The following is a 23670-nucleotide window of genomic DNA, read 5'->3' as shown; positions in this document are numbered from 1 at the left end:
GTTCCCAAACAACTTCTTTTCCTTTGAGGGAATGTCCAATCTTCATCAACGACATACCGTTGTACCTTACGTTGTCTCCGTCTGTAACGTGGAATCTAATAGGCTAATTCTAGCTGGTGCCGGAAACGAACACCCATGAAACGCCATTTTCATAAAGATGGCTGCGGTCAATTTCATGCTTTTTTGGCTGAAGTAGCTAGCCTAGCATGGGCCATTGAAATGAATGGGGGCGGGACTTAGTCACTCTCTCCAGTTATATACAAGGATTAAAGTTCTCCGTCGTAGGACGGATTTCCGTCAATTTGATTTTAGAAATGTCATATTTGAGATCGATGCAGATCCGATGAGAAAAAAATAGGAGGGGGGGGGGACTATCACCTTTGCTTTTCCTTTTTTAAGGCAACTACAAATATTAGGTAAATGTTTAAAGACCTAATAGTGTTCTTGAGAACTTTCTGTGTCTCAATCAGTGACCGCTCAAGAAGATAGCCTACGTCAGCCATGAGTTTCGCTTTGTTTATGTTGTAGCTACACACTTGTCTCGGGCGTTTGCATACAAAAAAATGAACACGTGTGGAGGACTATAACGGTCTAAAAGTTGGATTATAGTGACACAATCGAGACAGCTGATGAGGTTGGCCAATCCGTTTAACTTTTTTGGATATGATATTGTGAGCTCTATGTGCGAATTCGGAGAAGAAGTGTAGGCTGTGTTCTTTCCGTGCATCAATGTAGACAATTTCTTACTATCGCAAACTCTTGTCAGGGGAGGTCATTCATTTTGGGTGTCACCTATGACTTGAACAGATAGTCTGCTATGCCACCCGATGTAGGCTACTATTATTGTTACAGTTTTTAATCAATGCAACTAACATTATGTGTAAAGCGACGCAATATAAACCGTAGCCTATGCAATTTATTATCCCGTCTGTTATGACATGTACAACAATGTTTTTCACAATTTGCGACGGAAGGTTTTGACTGAGCGTGTTAACATAAAATAATAATAATATTGTCATCATCGCGAACTGTCGAGTAAGGGGGTCAGTCGTGTTTGTGACGCACAGACAGCCTTGTAGCCTATTTTGCTTAGGCCTCACTTTTAACGACAGTAGGTTGTGAGTGTATGTTGACAAAAAATAACCATACAATTAAAATAGTCAACTTAAAACTTTGCAATAAAATATTATTAATTTATAGCACAAAACCATAACCAGTAGGCCTACCAGAACCTCGCATATTAGCGTCATGATTTGTGTGCGTCTATTTGGCAAGGCCACTAGCTGTCATGGATGCGTTGTTGCTAAAGTAAGGCAGGTGTCAAAAGTTAAAAAATAAATGGAGATGGGCAGCTGTTGGGGGGAGAACTAACAAGCCATGGTGGATAGAAATTAAGAAATTGCCAGGGGTTTGCTTTTGCGCGGTTCGCTGCAAGAAAATTGTTTATGGATGCAATAGGAAAACGTTTTAGCACGCCACCAATCAGAAGACCGCCATAAGGTTAACGTTCGTGCACTTCAGGACATCTTCCCTACCTGGTGCAACTAGCCACCACGACAGAGGTAGGCTACCTTTATCTATGGCTGACCATTTTTAGTTTAGAAAGTAGGCTACGCATGTTCTTTCATAGCGCAACACGACCTGTCCCTCACCATATCGCAACCTCGGCAACCTTATACAATCTGTTGCTGAAGACAAAAGTGCCGTCTCCAGATTGTCGTTATCAAATGCGCAGACCTCCTGCATGAGCACACACAGTATTGCTGCTCATTGGAAAACTGAGTTGTCTGTAAAACTCAAAATTACCATGTTTTCATTAAATGCGGATGAGGCAACAAATGGAAATATGAACAATATCTAGAATGTTCTGATTCGTTACTTTGATGAGGAAATGGGAAGTCTTGCAAACTTGATTTTATAGATTTTACTTGGTGTTGAATTGCATATTAACAAGAAAAAAATCTCCCCTTTAAACACTTTTGGCCTAAAGTAATTAAATAAGAGTGTGTTAAAGCCTTTCTACAATATTGCTGCAGTAGAAAAGAACAGCAATGGCTAATCAGCAATGGTCAGGGATGGTACTAAAATATATTTTTGTTCATCAGGAAAACTCAATCTCAATCAAGAACACTCTCAATTCGCCTTATTCACATGGCGGCCATTGGCGGCTAAAACGAGGCTACAGGGTACACAAACCATAGGATTGTTATGTTCTATGCATTCACCTGTAGGTGGCATTAATTATATAGTAAGTGTACCCTGTAGCCTCGTTTTGGTTTAAACAATGGCCGCCGTGTGAATAAGGCGAATACTCCCTTTACTTCGCTGTTTGCATCTTTTTGTACATTAAAAACCTATAGGTCGCGACCGATAAAAAAAGGTGCTATCTCTATAGGTAGATATGAACAACGTATGACTTATGGCCTGAAAAAAGTTCAGTCAAACGATTTTTTTTCACTTTAATCCATGTATATATAATACCTCTGTGACGAGTACATGGCGTCCTCGTCAGCTTGTGGCGTCCTCGTCAGATTGGCCTGCTCATCAATCATTGTTTAATTGATTAGCACACCTGGTGTTCAGGGTCTTTAAAATGCCATTCTCATGCTTTGTGGGAGTAGAGCGGGCGTAGGGCTGTTGGTGGCAGTGGCAGACCTGAGTCTGGGTTTTGTTAGGTTTCTACTTGTTTTCTTTTTTTTATTTTAGCACTACTACATTCACTCAATGCATCCATACATTTGCCTACACCACTGACTATTGACATATTCAGGGTTTTTCTTAATGATCTGTTGTTTATTGTTAAGCGCTCTAAATAAATTATTGCAAATTTACTCGTGGTGTGGCGCGTGCCCTTGTGTTTTGTCTCGTCCTTGAGCCAGGACGTTACAAAATGGGGGCTCGAGTCCGGTCAGTTTAAATTGCTTGAGAGAACCCGGTTAATTTGACCGTAATTATTTGAAGGCTACTTGTCCTTTGTTGGTCCATCTGCTTTAGGCAGTGGTTTTGGTTGCTTCCTATTGGGTGATACCGATGGGAAGTCTTGGTAATTGAAAGAGCGGTAGGCCTAATTGGTTTGAGTTTGTTATGGGAGGGACGCGCCCACTTTTGGAAGTTGCTTGTTTGTTCCAGCGTTTTGAGGGCGTTTGTCAGTATTGCGGTAAGGTAAGTACTATCATTTATGTGCAAACTAAATAAATAAGTTGTCTGTTTGGAGTAACTCCCTGTGAGGTGTAGCGGTGTGCTTCCTTTGAGGTACATCGGGGCTGGGCTATAGTGTTGCGGTGAAGGTGAGTAGAAGCTTTTGCTCGGGGGCACTTCCGCGGTCTGAGGTTCGTTGCAGATTTTACTGTCGCGTTCCGATCTCTGATGGAATCAGTGTGAGAGCCGCCCGCCGAAGATAAAGGTTCTTTGTCGGTTGCTCTGACCCGTGCATAAATACCCCTCATCGGTAGCCGCATGAAGAGGTAGGTTTACTGTAGTGAGAGTAGGCTACTTTGCGGGTAGGTAGCGTAGATAGTTGGGGAGCGCTCCAAATTGATTGCACGTTAGGTAGTATTTTCCTTTGGTACTTGCTGTGGTTTGATTATGTCGGCCGACGGATTTGTGAGATCTCCGTCTTGGGATGTGTTTTATAGTTGCACAAAGAATGAATTGTTGAAGATTGCGGAGCATTATGAGCTGGCGGTTACTGAAAAGAAAAAGGATGCCATTAAAGGTAGGCTGCGGTTGGGTTTAATTGAGAAGGGAATTTTGTCAGAAGCTTCTCCGAGTTCGCCGCCTGAAAAGCCACAGGGTAGCGCGTTGTCTTTTGATCAGCAAAAAGATTTGTTGTTGCTGCAGATTCAGCGCGATAAACTCAAGTATGAGACCGAAATGTCTAAAGTGCAGCTGGAAAAAGCTCGTTTAGATATGCAGAACCTTAAATTAGATATTATTAAGGAAGGTACTCAGCCAGAATCAGCAGTTAATGAGTTGTCTGTGGGCTCGTCTGATACGACACAGAATTTGAGATTAGTTCCGCAATTTAATGAGAGAGATCCAGACATTTTCTTCATATTGTTTGAGCGAGTTGCGGAAGCTAGGCGTTGGTCTGACACTGAGCGTACACTTTTGCTGTCTTGTGTTTTGACTGGGCGGGCGCAAGAGGCTTATTCTTCTCTAAGTAGGGAAGACAGTGGGTGCTACGTTAAGGTTAAAGACGCCGTGTTAAAATCATATGAGCTTGTGCCGTTGGTGTTCTGCCCAAGGAGTAAGTACTTTCCAAGATCTGTCTAATCTCATTGTTTTGGAACAATTTAAAAATTCTGTGCCTGATAGAGTTGTTACATATATTAATGAACATGCTGTTAAATCCGTTGACGAGGCTGCAAGGTTGGCTGATGATTTTGTGTTAACCCATACTGGTTTTTTTTCTGATTGGCCTAGTTCTGATTCTAGCTTCAGGCAAACTATTCGTTCTCGTTCTCCTACGTTTAATCGTAGCTCAGATTTCGATTTGTTGTGCAATTATTGTAGAGAAAGAGGTCATTGGAAGAGAGACTGTCCAGCATTGAGATATAAGTCAAAACATTCTGGTAATGCACATGGTAAACCTAGTGCTTTGGCAGCGCCAGTCCCATTTGTTGGTGGGGAGCAGCAATTGGAAGCCCCAGCGAAGCCAAGCATGTTGGACCATAACATGGTGACATTTTCTCCTTTTATTACAGAAGGTTCTGTGTCTCTTGTGGGCAGTGATGAGCATGTTCCAGTGAAGATCTTGCGAGATACGGGGGCAATTGATTCATTTATATTGCAATCGGTCTTTCTCACAGTGTTCAAATACGGGAGTCAGGGTGTTGATCCGGGGAATGGGTTTGAACACTTTCTCTGTTCCTCTCCACAGAGTCGTCCTGAAATCTGACTTGGTGCAGGGGGAAGTTGTGCTTGGAGTACGGCCGACTTTGCCTGTTGAGGGGGTGCAGTTGATTCTAGGTAACGAGCTTGCCGGTGAGCGGGTGTGGGCTTCGTCGTCGCGTTCGGCAGCTTCTCCTCCGGTTCCTGTTGGTCCGGATCAGGATGTAGTGACTGACATTAGCGATGCAGTGTGTGTAGTTACACGCGCCGCAAGCCGCGCTGCTAAAACGGAGGAAACTAAAGAGACTGAGGTTAGCTTTAATGTGTTGCCTGTGCCTGATCTTGCCAATCTACCTTTTCCTTTGTCCGTTGATGATCTAAGTAAGGAACAACAACAAGATTCGGCCTTGTCAGAATTGTTTGCCTCTGCTTTGTCTGGTGTTGATGCATCTAGTACAGCGCGTGGTTATTTTGTGCAGAATGGGGTACTGATGCGCAAGTGGGTTCCGCATGGGGAAGATTTTGTGGGTGAACCAATTGTTCAAGTCATCGTGCCTACTAAGTATCGCCATTCCGTGCTCCAGGTTTCCCATGATCAGTGTGGACACCTGGGTGTGCGGAAGACCTACGATCGCATACTGCGATATTTCTTTTGGCCACGGTTGAAGAGAGATGTTTCTGCATACATTAAGTCATGTCACACTTGTCAGATAACAAGTAAGCCCAATCAGACATTGAAATCAATCCCATTGCGTCCCATACCTGCCATCACAGAGCCGTTCGAACATCTTATCATAGACTGTGTGGGCCCTTTGCCACGTTCTAAAACTGGTAGCAATTACCTGTTAACAGTAATGTGTTTAAGTACAAGGTACCCTGCAGCCTATCCATTGCGCACAATTACAGCTAGATCACTGGTGAGGGCCTTGTCTCAGTTTATGTCTGTTTTTGGGGTGCCTAAAATCATACAAAGTGACCGTGGTTCCAACCTGTCATCCCATTTGTTCGCTCAAGTTTTAAAGCAGTTGCGTATACAGCACAATCAATCCACGGCATATCATGCGCAGAGTCAGGGGGCGTTGGAAAGGTTCCACTCGACGCTAAAATCGCTGTTGCGCGCGTACTGTGTTCAACTTGATCGTGATTGGGAGGAGGGATTGCCCTGGTTGATGTTGTCGGCAAGGGAGGTAGTCCAGGAAAGTTTGGGTTTTAGTCCCAATGACTTAGTTTTCGGTCATCGTGTAAAAGGTCTATTGGCTACCTTACGTGACGAGAGTGGCACCTCAGATCCGCCAAAGAACTTGGTGGCATATGTGGACGGGTTTCGGGAAAGATTGTATCGTGCAAGAGAAGTGGCAAAACTCAGGTTGGAAAAGGCTCAACAAAAGATGAAGCGCTTATATGACCGTACCGTGGAGAAACGGACTTTTGAACCTGGCGATCAGGTTCTTATTTTGCGTCCAATAGTCAGCTCTCCATTTGAGCCTAAGTTTGAGCGTCCATTCACCGTTCTTAAGAAAGTTTCAAAAGAGAATTACTTGGTTTCTACTCCTTCACGTAGGAAAGTCAGTCGTGTTTATCATGCTGATGTAATGAAGCTTTGCACCAGACGAGGGGGTGTTGCGGGGTCGTTTGAATTCAGAAGCGTTAGCCAACCTTGATGTTCTGTTCAGGCATTTGCCTTCTGGTCATGCTCGTGATCTGTCAGAGTTAATTCATGTACATACAGGGTTGTTCGGTGATGTTCCATCTAGAACAAATTGGATAGAACATGACATTGAGGTTGGTGAGTCAGGTCCTATTAAACAGCGCTTCTACCGTGTCTTGCCTGAAAAGAAAAAACTACTCGACTCTGAAATAGAGTATATGTTGGATAATGACCTAGCTGTCCCGTCCGCATCCAATTGGGCTTCCCCGTGCATTTTAGTTCGTAGGCCAGACAATACTGTACGGTTTTGTACTGATTTCAGGAAACTGAACAGCGTCACGAAGCCAGATTGCTATCCGCTTCCCCGTATGGACGATTGCGTTGATCAGATCGGTTCGGCAAAATTCGTAACGAAATTGGATTTGTTAAAAGGTTATTGGCAAGTGCCATTAACCCAGCGTGCTCAGGAGATCTCGTCAATCATCACACCATCAGGTCTGTATTCATATAAGGTCATGAGTTTTGGGTTGCGTAACGCGCCTGCCATGTTTCAGCGACTCATGAATTTTGTGATTGCGGGTCTCGAGGGTTGCGCGGTTTATTTAGATGAGACCAGCGACACATGGGAATCTCATGTAAAACGTCTCACGGCTGTTTTTACTCGCCTGTCCGAGGCGCGTCTTACAATAAATTTGGCGAAGTGTGAGTTCGCCAAAGGTGTTGTAATGTACCTCGGCCGGGTAGTGGGAAACGGTGTAGTTCGGCCTGTACAGGCAAATGTTCTTGCTGTACAAGAGTACCCTTCACCTGCGACCAAGAAAGATCTCCGGCAGTTTCTTGGTTTAGTTGGGTACTATCGCTGTTTCTGTCGCAATTTTTCTACACTGGTAGCCCCTCTGACAGACTTGCTGAAAGACTCTGCAAAATTTGTATGGACACCTGATTGCCAGTCGGCTTTTGAGAACATCATCAAGTCTGTTTTGTGCTCCGACCCAGTGTTGGCCGCCCCCCGTTTCGACCGCTCCTTCAAACTCCAGGTTGATGCGAGCAATCTGGGTGCCGGCGCTGTGCTCATCCAGTCGGATGAGCATGGTGTTGACCATCCTGTTAGTTTCTTTTCAAAAAAAATTACATCATACCAACTGAATTATTCCGTTGTTGAAAAGGAAGCTTTGGCGCTGGTTTGGGCATTGCAACATTTTGCAGTGTATGTTGACACTAGCGTGCCAATAGAAGTCTTCACAGATCACAATCCCTTGACATTCTTGAATTCTCTTCAGTGCCCAAACCAGCGGTTGATTAGGTGGTCTCTGTTTTTGCAATCACACTGTCTTGTCATTAAGCACATCAAGGGGTCAGACAATAAGGTGGCTGATGCACTGTCCCGTTCTTTTGGTAATGGGTGATGGGTATTCTGTCTCTTTCGTCCTGTTCCGTCTTGTTCCTCATTGTGCATTACTGTCTGGTGATGGGTTTTGTGTATGGTCCTGTTCAGTGTCATCTTGTCTGTGCATTAATGCTGTTCGTTTGCTCCCTGTAAATATGTGTGTGCAGGAGGATAAGTCCGGGGGCCAAACTGTGCAGGGTTCCATGGTGGGACCCCTGTTCCATGGGGGAGGGTGTGACGAGTACATGGCGTCCTCGTCAGCTTGTGGCGTCCTCTTCAGATTGGCCTGCTCATCAATCATTGTTTAATTGATTAGCACACCTGGTGTTCAGGGTCTTTAAAATGCCATTCTCATGCTTTGTGGGAGTAGAGCGGGCGTAGGGCTGTTGGTGGCAGTGGCAGACCTGAGTCTGGGTTTTGTTAGGTTTCTACTTGTTTTCTTTTTTTTATTTTAGCACTACTACATTCACTCAATGCATCCATACATTTGCCTACACCACTGACTATTGACATATTCAGGGTTTTTCTTAATGATCTGTTGTTTATTGTTAAGTGCTCTAAATAAATTATTGCAAATTTACTCGTGGTGTGGCGCGTGCCCTTGTGTTTTGTCTCGTCCTTGAGCCAGGACGTTACAACCTCCATGGTGGCTCCTGATGAAATATCTTGCTCCGCCCACAGAATGTCTAATAAGGGGAGAACTGCCACTCTCGGAAGACTTCCGGTTTCTGAACTGGTTGCAGTTCCTTCTGTGGTTCCACATGAGGGCGCTCGTCCACGAGTGCAGAATGCATGGAGGTCTATGGAGCTGTACCCCTCAAAATCCACTTTTCTCGGGATATAATTTTTTTTCAAGTAATTTGAGTATTGTATTTGAAAGGGGAGGCAAAGAAAATACACTGGGTTGAGTATTATATTTTTTAAAGTCACTTAATTGTTCTAAAAAGCCTTTCAAATGTGTCAATGACGTCATTCATTAGCACAATGCTAGCGTGTTGTGTATGTGCAACAACGACCCAACCTGTAAGAAATCAAAAGGACATAAATACTCGTTCATTCAACTTTTGACCTATAACCCATGTTGAAGTTATACAAACTACAATCAAATCTGAGATTTGTCAACGACAATCAGGTGAAAGAGACAAATTTAGCCGTCTAGCTCCATTGACTCCCATTCATTCTGCACTCATGGCGATCGCCCCCAGTGGAACTCTGGTGGAACTGCATCCAAAATTCGGTACAATGGGACTTAATACGGAGTGGCGGCTCTCCGTAGACGGGCTCTGCTCCGCCTTAACAATCTTTGGTCTCTCCGTAGACGGGCTAAGTATTCCCACATCAGACCATCAGATGGCGGTAATTGCACAAAGATGGCAAATTGTCAATAAACTGAAAAGAAGAAGATGATCTGAAGTCGGGCCGGTTCCGGGTTGCTGTTGGAGAAAGACAAGTTCGTATCATTCGGAGTTGGTAAATAAAAAGCTTTACTGTACAGTAGTGATGGGTAAATGAAGCCTCGAGTGCTACTCGACACATTTCCCTAATGTGCCGAAGCTTCGAAACATGGAAGACAAGGAAAACACAGCGACATCTGGTGGTTTGCATAATTATCGCAACCACGAACTATTGAAAAGAATGCCTACAACGTTCAACACAATGCCAAAGCTTCGAAATGTTCTCGTTCATTACATTAAAAGTGTTGCAAGAAATTAGCATTTCTGTTTGTCTCAATTCAATACAATAAAATACGATTAGGCAACATAATGCCGTCAATCGTTATCACGTGAAGATTGGTGTTTCCGTGGAGGCGTGAAATCATGTTATCCCAGTCAATGATCCAATCGGTCTACCATCCACTTAACGCCCGCAGTAGACACTACTTAGCTTCTGAACCAGTACGAAGTATTATCAACCTCAACACGCTATGGACGAGAGTGAAAAGGAAACGACCAGGCACCTAATTAAACCAAACCATATGGCCCGACATTGACGTTTCATGAATCAAACTTTCAATAAAAGGAAAATATTATGTCAGCCATTATTGTTAAGCCTACATAGAAATTATTAGCCTGTATTGCTTTTAAATTACATGATTGAAGTTGAGACAATATTGCAACACAGACACGTTTTAATGTCATTGTTCTGAATGGCAAAGCTTTAGGCTAGGCCTAGGCTATTTCTTCTTTATTTCTATGTGCATGATATTATGGATTATGGACATTTTCCGGAAAGAAAAGAACGTAAATTCCCAAACAGAAAGCATCCTATATAAAACAGGGCTACCCACAAATTTCGCCTGACTCTTGCAATACAACACAACTCATTCCGACACTAGAGCGGGTGCCCTGGTTCGCGCAATTCAAAGCCTTTGAGTCAGATTCCGAAGCAGTCACGTGGGTGTGTGTCCCAAACGAAGCTTCAGACATCACACTCACAAACCGAGGCCTCGTTTGTCATCAGTCACGTGATTTTTATGGAAACGACACAAGCCTCGAACCGGGGCTTCATCTGGCACGCCCCTTTCTGCTCGACACAAGCTCCGAAGCCTCGCTTCATTGGGCACATCACTACTGTACAGTGAATGTAGAGTGACTGATGGCAGCAAAATCAGATGGTTATTTGAAGGATCTCAAAGATTTAGATCCATTGACTATGGATAAAGATAATGAGATGTTCTGGGAAGAAGTTAGGAGAAAGCAGGTAAGACTGAGATCGGATTCCAGTAGTAGCGTGGAGTCGTTAGACACTGTTAAACGGAGTAAGATTGAAGAAAGCAGAGTTAAGAAGACTGCTAATAAACAATTAAGTGAAACATTTAAAGTTGTAGTAGTGTTTGATCAACACGGAGGTCCTGATTTACACACAATACATGTAACGAAAGCAATTGAGAAAGAGATAGGCAAAATCAATCATGCTAGATTCATGGGAAATGGTAAATTGCTTATATTTGCAGCATCTGAAGAACAGCGTAAACAAGTACTAAGCAAAGAAAAACTAAATGGGGTCAAGATCACATCACACATACCAGGTGCAACATCAAAATCAAGAGGAGTGATTACAGGAATACCGATATCTGTTTCCATTGACAAAATCAAAAATAGTCTAAAAGGAGGTGAGCTTATGGATGCAAAAAGGCTGACTAAAGGAAAAGAGAAAGTTAAAAGTTTGTCGATTTTGCTATACTTTAAGGTGGAAATGCCTACTAAAGTTCAAATGGGATATATGAGTTATCCAGTGAGGGAATACATGCCACCCCCATTAAGATGCTTTAAATGTCAAAGGTTTGGACATGTAGCAGCACAATGCAGAGGTAAGATCAGATGTGCTAAATGTGGAGGGGAACATGAATATGGTAACTGTGGGGAAATAACTGAATTCAAATGCTGTAATTGTGGAGGCCAGCATAGTGCAGCTTATGGGGGATGTGAAAAGCAAAGAGAAATTCAGAAATATAAGATTACACATCAAGTATCATATGCAGAAGCACTTAAGAAAGTGAATGATAATGATAGAATCAATCAGAGGCCTGCCCATACACCAGAACAGAGCAGAAGAAGGGACTCTGCTGAAGCTTCAGACAGAGGTAGAGAGAATAACAGAGGTCATGACAGGGAAAGAATTCAGCAGGAAATCATACACACGGCTATCTCGGAAATTAATGAATATAAGGCTAAAATATCAGAAGATACAATGTTGGTAAACAAGAACAATTTTGTTGCATTCATTTGTTCAATAGTCAATGTCACTATACAGCATGCTAAGAAAAGTGATAGAATAAAATCAGTAGTGGAAGCAGCTAATAATTACTTGGGGATCATAGCAAAGGCTGATGAACATGAAATGTTAAATATTAATCATGATGGAATACATACTAGTTAAATGGATTATGTTTTTTTCTATTCTTCAGTGGAATGCACGAAGTTTAATTGCAAATGGACAGGAATTCAAAAGTTATGTTAATGATTTTCCAATTAAACCTGATATTATATGCATCCAAGAAACATGGTTAAAGCCACAACTAGACTTTGTTTTAAAAGGATACAATAGTATAAGATATGATAGAGAGATAGATAGAGGAGGGGGGTGTTTGACATTTGTTAAAGAAGGAATATCATACAGCCCAATAAAGGTATCTAAAGGATATGAATATATTGTAACTGAAATAGTTAATAAAGAGGATAGAGGTAATTTGATAATTATCAACTATTATAATCCATGTAAAGAACTATCAAATGACTTAATGAAGAGTATTTATAAGGGAAGAGGTCATAGAGAAATATGGTGTGGGGATTTCAATGCCAATAATACATTATGGGGAAGCAAAATAACAGATGCAAATGGAGAAATTATAGAAGAAATGATTAATGATAGAATGATGGTGTGTTTAAACAATGGCACTGGTACACGTATAAATATATATAAAAATGAGACATCATGTATTGACTTAACTTTAGTGGATAGGAAAATAGCTAATAGATGTGAATGGGAAGTGGATCAAAAAACAAGTATTGGTAGTGATCACTTTCCAATTCTATGCAAGATAGAAACAAATGTATATATACAACAAAATTATATAAACCACAAATGGTGCTTTCAGAAAGCCAACTGGGTTAAGTATGTGGAATGTTGTAATGATCAAATAAATAATTCATCTTTAGACCTGGAAGAGTCGATAGATAGAATGAATGATTCTGTAAGTAACATTATTTTAAGTGCAGCAAGTCAGAGTATTCCAATTAGTAAAAGCCAAAACAAAAGAAGAAATATACCATGGTGGAATGATGAATGTACAGATGCAGTAGCAGATCGAAATAAAGCATTTAAGAAACTACGTAACACTTTAACAATGGATAATCTTGTAGATTATCAAAGGAAAAAAGCTCTAACAAGGAAGGTAATTAAAGAAACCAAGAAAGAAGCATGGAGACAATTTTGTTCAACAATTGGAAGAGAAACAACTTTGGATAAGATGTGGATGATGGTGAAGAAAATGACAGGTAAGTTTAAACCATTGCAAATGCCAGTGTTAAATGATGGAAGAAATAAAGCTATTTCAGATGCTGATAAAGCAAATATGTTGGGGGAAAAGTTTGCTGACATTCATAAAGGAAATCACCTAGATGAAATGTTCAAAAAGAGAAAAGAGGAAATTTTGAAGGAAAATAAAAATATATTAAATGCTAAACAAGAGTCAAATCATATACTAGATGCAAAATGTACTATGTCAGAACTTAAAATGGCCTTAAATACTACTGGATACTCCTCACCAGGACCTGATAATTTATGTTACGCTATGTTTAGGAAACTACCTGATGAATTATTGGTTAAGGTATTAGAATTGTTCAATAACATATGGAATAAGGGCAAATTACCAAAGATATGGAAAAAGGCAATTATTCTTCCTTTCCCTAAGCCAGGAAAAGAGCCAAGCAATCCAGGGAACTACAGGCCTATAGCACTGACGTCACATTTAGGAAAGTTAATGGAGAAACTGATAGTGGCAAGATGAAATTATTTTCTGGAAAAGAAAACTATTCTTAAAGATTATCAAACTGGATTTAGAAAGGGTAGATGCTTTGGTGAAGCTGTGTAATGAAGTGGAGAAAACACTGATTATGAAGGAGGTAATGGTGGCCGTATTTTTAGACATAGAAAAGGCATATGATACTATGTGGAGAGAAGGGCTATTGATAAAACTGGATAGAATGGGAATTGGAGGGAAGATGTATAATTTCATACTGGACTTCCTTTCCCAACGTACTTTTAGAGTCAGAGTAGGCTCAGAAAATTCAGATGAATTTAGAGTGGAGAATGGAATTCCTCAAGGAAGTGTAATCAGTCCCATCTTATTTAATTTAATGATTAATGATATATTTATCAAACTAGGAAAAGGAAGTGATGGGTTACTGTATGCAGATGATGCGGTAATATGGAAAAGAGGCAGAAATATTCCATATATAACAACAATTATGCAAAAGAAAATTCAAATTCTAGAGCAATGGGGAGTGGATTGGGGATTCAAATTTTCTATTGAAAAATTAAATGTTATGTACTTTACAAGAAAGAAAATGACTGAGGACCACCAATTATTTATGTATGATCAAATTTTGAAAAGAGTTATGAAATTTAAATACTTTAATGGATGATGAAAAACTTACATGGAAATATCATGTGCATTATGTCGAAACTAAATGTAAAAAAGTCCTGAACTTGATGAGGATGATTACTGGACACAACTGGGGAGCAGATAAGCAATCTTTAATGAATATTTATATAGCATTAATAAGGTCAATTATAGATTATGGAAGTGTAGTATATAGCACAACATGTAAAACTAAGCTAACTAAGTTGGACAGAATTCAGTTTAGAGCATTAAGAATGGCCTTAGGTGCTATTAAAACAACTCCAACAAGTGCTATTCTGGTAGAGACAGAGGAAGCTCCACTTACTTTAAGATACACTAAGCTGGCTTTAACATATAGGGTACGACTGATGGGGGATAGTAATAACCCAGCAGCATCAGTACTGAATGATTGTTGGGAGTATCAAACGAAGGCTAAAGGGTTTGGATGGAACATAAATAAATTAGCAGAGCAGTATGACATTAAAGATTTAAAATATAGTCCTGCAATAGCTCTGAGTGAAGTCCCTCCCTGGATGCTACCAATTCCAGAAGTTAATACAGAAATATTGAAAGAAAAGATGGAATACCCTGATGATCAGAGTTTTGCAAATTATAGTGAAAGATATCTATCCTCTTCATTTTATGGTTTTATTAAAATTTTTACTGATGGATCAAAAAACCAAAATGGTCATTGTGGAATAGGAATTTACATTCCTGAATTTAAAAAAGGACTGAAGTACAGATTGAATAATTACCTCTCAGTGTACACAATAGAAATGACTGGCATAATAACAGCTCTAAGGTGGATAGAGGAGATAAAACCATTAACATCTTTAATATGCTCTGATTCAATGGCTGTACTACAGAGCTTTGAAAGTGGGGATTCAGTCAGAGAAGACCTAATGATGGAAGTCAGAAATATATTGTTAAATATTAGAAGCCTAGGATTAATGGTTCAGTTTTGCTGGGTTCCAGCACATATTGGAATTAGAGGAAATGAAAAGGCAGATGGATTAGCCAAAAAGGCACTAAAAAATAAAGAAATAGAAATGAATGTTCCAATAGGGAAAGGAGAAGCAAAAACTAAAATTAAATCTGAAATAATGAAGAGATGGCAACAGGAATGGGACGCTGAACCTAAGGCTAGACACTATTACAACAATCAGAAAAACGTGGGAGGAAAAAGAATGAATATGCCGAATAGAAAAGAAGAAATTGTGTACACAAGATTAAGAATGGGACACACAGGACTGAACGCAACACTAAAACTGATTGGAAAAGGTGATGGATTATGCATAGAGTGCCAAACACTGGAAGATGTGGGGCATGTTTTGTTTAGATGTGGAAGATACAGAGAACAGAGACAAACATGGCAAGAATTGGATGAGAACATAGAGGATATTCTTGGGGAAGAAGGAATGCAAGTAGATAGAATTAGAGCCTTATTTGTTTTTCTGAAAAACACTGAGCTAATGAAAATAATTTAATTTTTTGGTTTTGTTTTGATTGGTTGTTTATTTGTTGGTTTCTGTTTTGTTATTATTTATTATCTCTAGATTTATTTTTACACCTTTCTGATTGAGTAGCCAAAACCTATAGCATCACTCTACACACTTCTGTACAGTAGGTGGCGGTATACATCAATTAAACGATGTAATCTGCCATTAAAGGAAAGAAGAAGAAGAAGAAGAAGATCTGAAGTCGGTGGCATGCTTGCTTTTAGCCTACTGTCTATGTTGGCATGTCATGAAATGGACACAATATTTCGCGGTGTCGCGGATTTAAACATTACATCGGATTCGTCTCGTGTTGAGAGCCACCACCTTACCACATCGCTAGAAGAGGAAGATTTCATATTAAAAGATCTGTTAGAGCTTCCTATTGAAATTTGTGAGAGACGACCCACTTGTTTGCGCTGCTGGTGAGCTAATTGCTTATTGATTTGATAAATTCATTTTAGCGAAGCATTGTGTAATGGCTTACAAATGACATATGTTGGCTCGGATAGAACGTGCGACAGGCTATTCAAACTCAAAATACTGAAATAGCGAGTTTCAGTTGACAATGAGCAATGAAGTGTGACAATGCATGCAAGCTCCGTATACACAGCCCTTATTCAGTGGTCAGTTTAGAGCGGTTCACTTTAAATGGGCATGAATTATTAGGAAGTAGCAAGATATGTGAATGAGAGGCCAATCCAGCTGATCCAGTAGAAATGGATAGGGGACGACTCAACGTTTCCCAACGATTTACTAGAAGCAGAGCCTGCACTTCAAGAGAGGGAGAGTGGAGCTGCACTCTAAAACTGAAACACGCGACCTCCACTCCAAGAGCCGTCCTGAGGGAGTTTTTCAGAGACTCAGAAAGTGCGTCATAACAAAGGGACACCAGACCATAAAGGGCCGTTCACACCAAGAACGATAACTATACAAAAATATCGTTCTCGTTAATATGAATGACAACGTTTACATATAAACTATAACGATGACATGAAAAACGATACCGCTGGGTATCACTTTCGGGGGCGCGTTTCCCAAAAGCATTGCTATAACCAAAGATCTTCTAGCTCTGTTATTGGCATGAAGTAGGCTACCCTCTGAGCCAGAGTGGACGCCATTTTATTAAGCTCAGCCAAAGATCCAGTCAGAGCCAAGTACTGGGCAAGGGGGCAGGCGAATTCCCGGAAGTAGAAGAATCGATGTAGGCTGGAGGGACCACCTCTCTGCTAACTCCCATAGAAGTCTATTCTTTCTAGGATTTTTTTGAAATACCATAACTTCATATAACATATATCCTGTGCCGATATTGTAGCTTCTGTGTAATCTACATAAACACTACAAAGGCAAAACAGACTCCATTACCTCGTCTGTAACGTTGGTTACCCATAAGAAGAATGGTTAGCTTGTTCGGTTGGAGGGAAGCTAGCTTTGACGTAATCTCTCTTTCGCGCCGTAGGGAGATAACCGTATTGTTTGGATAAGAAGCTCAGTCCACTTTACTGTCTGACGGTAACTCATAAGCAAAACCTAGCATACACGACCGTATGTTAAGGTAAAGCATTACACAGAGGCAACCTTATAATAATAAAAAAGTAAACCTAATTTTTTTAAAAACGGCACTAATCATTTCAGAGGTTTTCGATGGATTGACCGTAGGTCGGAAAAGTGGAAAGAAGATTAGCTTCAAGGCTATAACTTTTTTGTTTTGTTTTAGCATGACTGTTTTTGAAGATGATCATGTATGGTAGCTTCAACATTAACACGACTTGGTGAGGATGATATTAATAATAATACATAAATAAATGTTTAACTTTGATGACTTTGAAGGCGAAGGAAGTGTGAGAAGAATTTCTGTGTATCTATCATATGAGTTACAAGATTCAGTTCGATGGCTAAAGTCACGAAGTTAAGTGTGAGTCTGCGCAGTACTGGGGGGACCAACTGAAAAATCGTTCTATTTGACTCAGTGCCCTCCCATTGAAAACGACGGAGTCTGTTCGTCCATTTCACTGGTCTTCCCAAAAAACATCTAAAGAAATTGGCACTCATACAGAACTCTGCGGCTAGACTTTTAACTAAGACTAAGAAGAGAGAACACATCACCCCTGTGTTGGCTGAACTGCACTGGCTCCCTATTTCCTATAGAATTGATTTTAAGGTTATGTTAATTACTTACAAAGCTCTGAATGGCACAGCACCTTCATATATCTCTGAGCTTTTAATATCTTATCAACCACAAAGGAAACTTAGATCATCCAATTCTAATCTTTTAATCGTACCCAAAGTGCTCCACAAACAAAGTGGAGAAGCTGATTTTATCCATTATGCCCCCAAACTATGCCTCTGTACATCAAGCAGGCGAGTTCAGTAAATATTTTTAAAAAAGATCTGAAAACATACCTGTACAGGAAAGCTTTTAGTTAACTCGTCTTATCCTGTAGACTACTTTTTCAGATTATTCTACATCTGCTGCTATTGGAGGGCGCAGCCAGCCAGAAGCAGATGGGCTCCCCCTATTAAGTCAGGTTCTGCTCAAGGTTTCTTCCTGGAATATGGGAGTTTTTCCTTGCCACAGTTGCCATATGGCGTGCTTGTGGGGGGTAAGAGGGTTAAGGCTGCCAGTCTTATGACATGTCATTTTCTATATTTTTGATATGTTGCTGAGTGGATCATAAACGGCCCCAGCAATGAAGAAATGTGATTGATAATGACTGACTGACTATTATTTTGTTACATGCTTCAAATGTAAAGCACTTTGAGCTGCATTCTGTGTATGAAAGGTGCTATACAAATAAAGCTTATTATTATTATTATTATTATTTCTTTTACTGTCTATGGTACTGGGCCAAGGGGGCAGGCGAATTCCCGGAAGTAGAAGCATCGATGTAGCGGTGGTTATCAACTCTCTGCTAACCCCATAGAACGCCCATTCATTTAGGATTTTTTTGAACTCCCATAACTTCATATAACATATATCATGTGCCGATATTTTAACTTCTGTGTTATCTACATAAACAATAAAAGGCAAAACAAGACTCGACTACCTCGTACGTAACGTTAGGTTCCCGTAAGAAGAATGTTTAGCATGTCCGGTTGAAGGGAAGCTAACGCACTGAAGGGAGATAACCGTATTGTTTGGATAAGAAGCGTAGTCCAGCCAGCACGGAAACTCGTGAATAAAGCTATGTAGCCTACAATAGCATTGTATGTTAAGGTAAAGCATAGAGGCAAGTAAACCTAATGAAAAACAGTAGTTTTACCGTTAGGTAGTCTAACGATAATCATTTCAGAGGTTTTCGATGGATTGACCGTAGGCCTGTCGCGATATTCAATAAATCAATTAATCGCATGGGGCATAAAAAAAAAAAAGCTTTGGTTCCTGTTGGTTGTCAGTTGAGGCCATGGGTCGGTAGGGAATTTTTTTTTTTTTTTTTTTTTTTTTTTTCCCAGTGGCAGTAAGGGATACAGTAGGTACAAAATCAATCCCACCAGGATTTCGCAAGGTTTTTTGAGACTGTTGCGACCTAAAATGCCTGGATGGAAGTTGCGGTGATTTTAGCTGTTTCTTGTGGAGAAATTGCGGGAGGAAGTGAAAATTGCAAAAATAGTTTAAATTTAGGGCAATTAAGGTTAGTAAGACCAAAATCACACTGATAATCTTGATGCTTATTAAAAAGGATAATCAAAGGTAAACAGTAAGGATTACAGAAAATCAAAGTAGGCCTACTTTATTTGTGAAAATGCTTTGACTGAGGTCATTCACAAAGCATTATAGTAGAACTGTCCAAAAAAGACAGTCACCTAAAGAGATGGCATCATGTCATATGTTTCAATACATTCATATATTTTGCAATTCATATTAAGTTCATATCTTTTTAATAATTCATAGTCTGTGGCCTGCATAATTACTAATAGCCAAGTAAGTATCTAGTAATTTCATATTGATTTAAACTATTTGACTACACTTCTGTTTAATGTCATTACATTGGTGGTGTACGTCTAATTGACTACCTGCCCCTTTAAGGACGTGAGAGTAGCCTAAGTACATTTCTGAGTGGATTGGAAGGCTTGCATCTCACTGTGTTCGGCTACGAGTGTAAATAACTTTTTGCATAGTGCATTACGATATGTGGATGCAATTGGGAATGTCTTCTATGTCATTAGTTAAAATAAATGTTAAAAAAAACAACTCGAATGAAATCATTCTTGGATCATAGAAGAGGTAAATGTCTTGCAATTTTATTAATTTCTATGATTTTGGTAGCACTACTCAAACTAAGCCCACAAGCTAGCAAACATAACATAAGCTAAAAGGACATATCCAGGTAAACGTTTGCCAATGGGTTGCATAGCCTACTCAAAAATCAGTAAACCAAGTAGGCCTTAATTAACTTACTTTCATAGCCTAGGTAGGTTAGCAACACCAGGTTGAGAGATGGAAGTAAGCAGATCATTAACGTTAGCCTTCTATTTATTGTCATCAAAACTGTAGAGGAACGAACACGTAAGGGCAGTCTTTGGTGTCATATGCAAAAGGTGCAGAAGTAAGTGTGCCATCTGGCTCAATATTCTGCGCGAGGGACTGTTGTGTGTAGGTGAAATTTCACGGTGAAACTACGATGATTGGTCAAATTTGCGAAAAAGTTGCGGTGTTTGGACAAAATTGCGAGTGCCTTGGTAAGTGACGAAAACAATCGTCTTCGTGAACAGCTGTGCATAGGCTACTTTGTAAAAGAGAGAATACGCTCATCCCTATACATAACAACGCAAGGGGTTAATGTAATTATAGTTCGCCTTTTATTTGTGGATTTATTTAATATATTTAGTGTTATTTCTTCCCCAAGCTCATAAAATAAATTTGGGTCGCACATAAATTGACAGGGTCGGTCGGAAACCGGAACCCAAGAAATTTTTTTTTTATGCCTGATAATTAAAATTAGCTCGATAATTTTTCTGGCTGCGATAAATGCCATTTGCATGCTTGTTTGTTTTCCTCGTCTCTCTCTCTCCCTCTCTCTCTCGGGTCCTTAGAGTAACGATGAGTGAACCCTCATGTCAGTCACTTGTCAGTCGCATGGTGTGTGGGGAGGCGGGACTACTGGCGTAGCCTACCACAGAGTGCAGCTTAAGAGCCGCGTGAGAAGTATACCGGTAGGCACTAGGCAGAGAGAAAGCTAGTTGCGAGTTTGAGTAGGCTACGCCTAATAAAGACAAAAAAGATGGAATTGGTATCTAAGCCAAACGCGACAGCTGCAGTGTGGGAGCATTTCGGATTTAAACCGAATGCCCGTGGTGAACCACTGAACGTGTGCGAGTCGGTGTGTCGCATTTGTTGGAAAACAGTCGCAATTAAAAGCGGCAACACAACAAACATGCATCTAAAACACAATCATCCGCTGCAGTTTTCCCAGTTGGGGAAAAAAACACAACAAGTGGGTCGTCTTCCTCTTCCCGAGGAAAATTCTCAGAACGACAATATTATCGCTTATCGCAATAATTTCTGAGACAATTTATCGTACAGCAAAATTTGTTATCGTGACAGGCCTAATTGACCGTAGGTCAGAAAAGTGGAAAGAAGATTAGCTTCAAGGCTATAACTTTTTTGTTTTGTTTTACCATGACTGTTTTTGAAGATGATCATGTGTGGTAGTTTCAACATTAACACGCCTTGATATCACTTGTGAGGATGATATTAATAATAATACATAAATAAATGTTTAACTTTGATGACTTTGAAGGCGAAGAAAGTGTGAAAAGAATTTCTGTGTATCTATCATATGAGTTACAAGATTCAGATCGATGGCTAACGTCACGAAGTTAAGTGCGAGTCTGCGCAGTACTGGGGGGACCAACTGAAAAATGACTCAGTGCCCTCCCATTGAGAACGACGGAGTCTGTTCGTCCATTTCTTTTACTGTCTATGGTCAGAGCCCGTCGTATTAAGTCCCATTGTACCGAATTTTGGATGCAGTTCCACCAGAGTTCCACTGGGGGCGATCGCCATGAGTGCAGAATGAATGGGAGTCAATGGAGCTAGACGGCTAAAATGGTCTCTTTCACCTGATTGTCGTTGACAAATCTCAGATTTGATTGTAGTTTGAATAACTTCAACATGGGTTATAGGTCAAAAGTTGAATGAACGAGTACTTATGTCCTTTTGATTTCTTACAGGTTGGGTCGTTGTTGCACATAACACGCTAGCATTGTGCTAATGAATGACGTCACTGACACATTTGAAAGGCTTTTAAGAACAATTAAGTGACTTTAAAAAATATAATACTCAACCAAGTGTATTTTCTTTGCCTCCCCTTTCGAATACAATACTCAAATTACTTGAAAAAAATTATATCCCGAGAAAAGTGGATTTTGAGGGGTACAGCTCCATAGACCTCCATGCATTCTGCACTCGTGGACGAGCGCCCTCATGTGGAACCACAGCAGGAACTGCAACCAGTTCAGAAACCGGAAGTTTTCAGAGAGTGGCAGTTCTCCCCTTATTAGACATTCTCTGATCCAGTAGGGGTTGTCACCATAGACAGTAAAAGATATGGACAGAGTCATCACATAGACGTCAATCGAGGCGGGTGAAGCAAATTTCAACCGTTTCCTGTTGGTCGACGAGGCTTTCTGCGCAGGCTCAGGGGACGTAAATGTAACGTAGGCACGTAGTCTGACTCGTGTAACTCTTGTGATAGCTGCACCGAGAGATTGGGTATGTAGCCACTTACTTCGTTACCACCATGTCTACATTACTGTTCTAAATGTCCTAGTTGTTCGTAGATAAATGTGATTTAATATAAACAGCACTCGCCACATTCATAGCCTAGGCTACTGTCAATCCATCAAAACTTCGCTGAAATGTTGTGCTCCGATGCTTTCGTTCATATCCAGAGAATACGGTTATTTTGCTCCTGTGCAACGCTTTCACCCGCTCTGGTTGTATGCTTATTACGTCACTTTAGCATTGATTTCGGAAAAAAGTTTATTACTCAGCCGGTAAGGCAGTTACGAGGTTATGACGCCAATCACACAATGTTGTATTACTCATATCATATAAAGGCTTAAAACACTTCAGTTGTAATGTTATTTGATGTCAAAGTGGCACCAAAATTGAATGGTTACATTCTACATTTGTCTCTTTCACCTGGTTGTCGTTGAAAAATCGAAGATTTGATTGTAGTTTCTGCAAGGTCAATAATATGGATTATAGGTCAAAAGTTGAATGAACAAGTACTTACGTCCTTTCGATTTCTTACAGGTTGGGTCGTTATTGCCCACAACACACAGCTTTCTGCTAATGAATGACGTCATTGGTGCATTTGAAAGGCTTTTTAGACTCAAAAAATATAATACTCAGCGGTGTGTATTTTCTCTGCCCCCTCTTTCGAATGCAACATTCAAATTTCTAGACAAAAACTGATATCCCGAGAAAAGTGGATTTTGAGGGGTACAGCTCCATAAACCTCCATTCATTCTGCACTTATTCGTGAACGCCCTCACGTAGAACCAGAACAGGAACTGCAACCAGTTTAGAAACCGGAAGTTTCCAGAGAGTGGCGGTTCCTCCCTTATTAGACATTCTCTGAGCATACCTGATGTGAGTCTACTGGATGTGAGTCGGGCTCAGATTTAAACAGTGTACAGCATAATGCCATAGTTTTAGCTATCTATGATTGTTTGATTGCTAACGTTAGCTCAAAACACCATTTAAGTGACAGCCTTTGTTGTGTTTTATAGCTAACTTGTAACGTTAGCCAGCAAGGAACAAACTTCGACATACAGGTCCATTTGTATTGTATCGTTACAGAAGTCTCTCGTTAGCAGGTTCTTGTAGGCTACTTCAGCCTCTAATCTAGAACTGACATCAGAGAGCATGCCGTGGAAATGTGATGCCTTACGCTAAATAATACATTACTGCTATGTAATGTACCTGTGTCATTCTGTGGCTAACAGCAACACTCGTAGTTGCAAAGTCGCAAAAGTGACGCATGCCCGACTCCGGTAGCAACTCACATCGGGGAGTGACAGGGGTTAAGTCATTTAAAGACATTCAGACGAGTCCAAGAAGTGACGTCAATTCCGGAAGTAAGTACATAATTAAGTGTGCTTGCAAAGCAGCACACTTATTGTTAAGTGTGTTCTTCTTAAGTTTTCTTATTAAGTGTGCTTGCAAAGCAGC

The 23670-nt window shown here is 40.5% G+C and overlaps 1 protein-coding gene across 3 annotated transcripts in view; it reads left to right on the top strand.

Annotated features, from left to right (window-relative positions):
- Window positions 1-15678: 15678 nt before the first annotated feature.
- dtwd2 (DTW motif tRNA-uridine aminocarboxypropyltransferase 2) overlaps window positions 15679-23670 on the top strand; it is a 71493-nt gene continuing 63501 nt past the window's right edge. For all 3 annotated transcript variants that reach the window (XM_076284905.1, XM_076284903.1, XM_076284906.1), the window contains exon 1: window positions 15679-15913. In XM_076284905.1, coding sequence (XP_076141020.1) covers window positions 15702-15913 — 212 coding nt within the window. In that variant the 5' untranslated portion in view covers window positions 15679-15701. The remainder of the gene's footprint in view (window positions 15914-23670) is intronic.

Source organism: Alosa pseudoharengus, unplaced genomic scaffold, assembly GCF_046254945.1.
Source record: "Alosa pseudoharengus isolate Yale_2024_CS ecotype anadromous, Long Island Sound unplaced genomic scaffold, YU_APseudo_1.1 YU_APseudo_1.1_scf_14, whole genome shotgun sequence".
NCBI lineage: Eukaryota > Metazoa > Chordata > Actinopteri > Clupeiformes > Clupeidae > Alosa > Alosa pseudoharengus.
The sequence above is the reverse complement of the archived record's forward strand: the minus strand, read 5'-3'. Positions and strand labels throughout refer to the sequence as shown.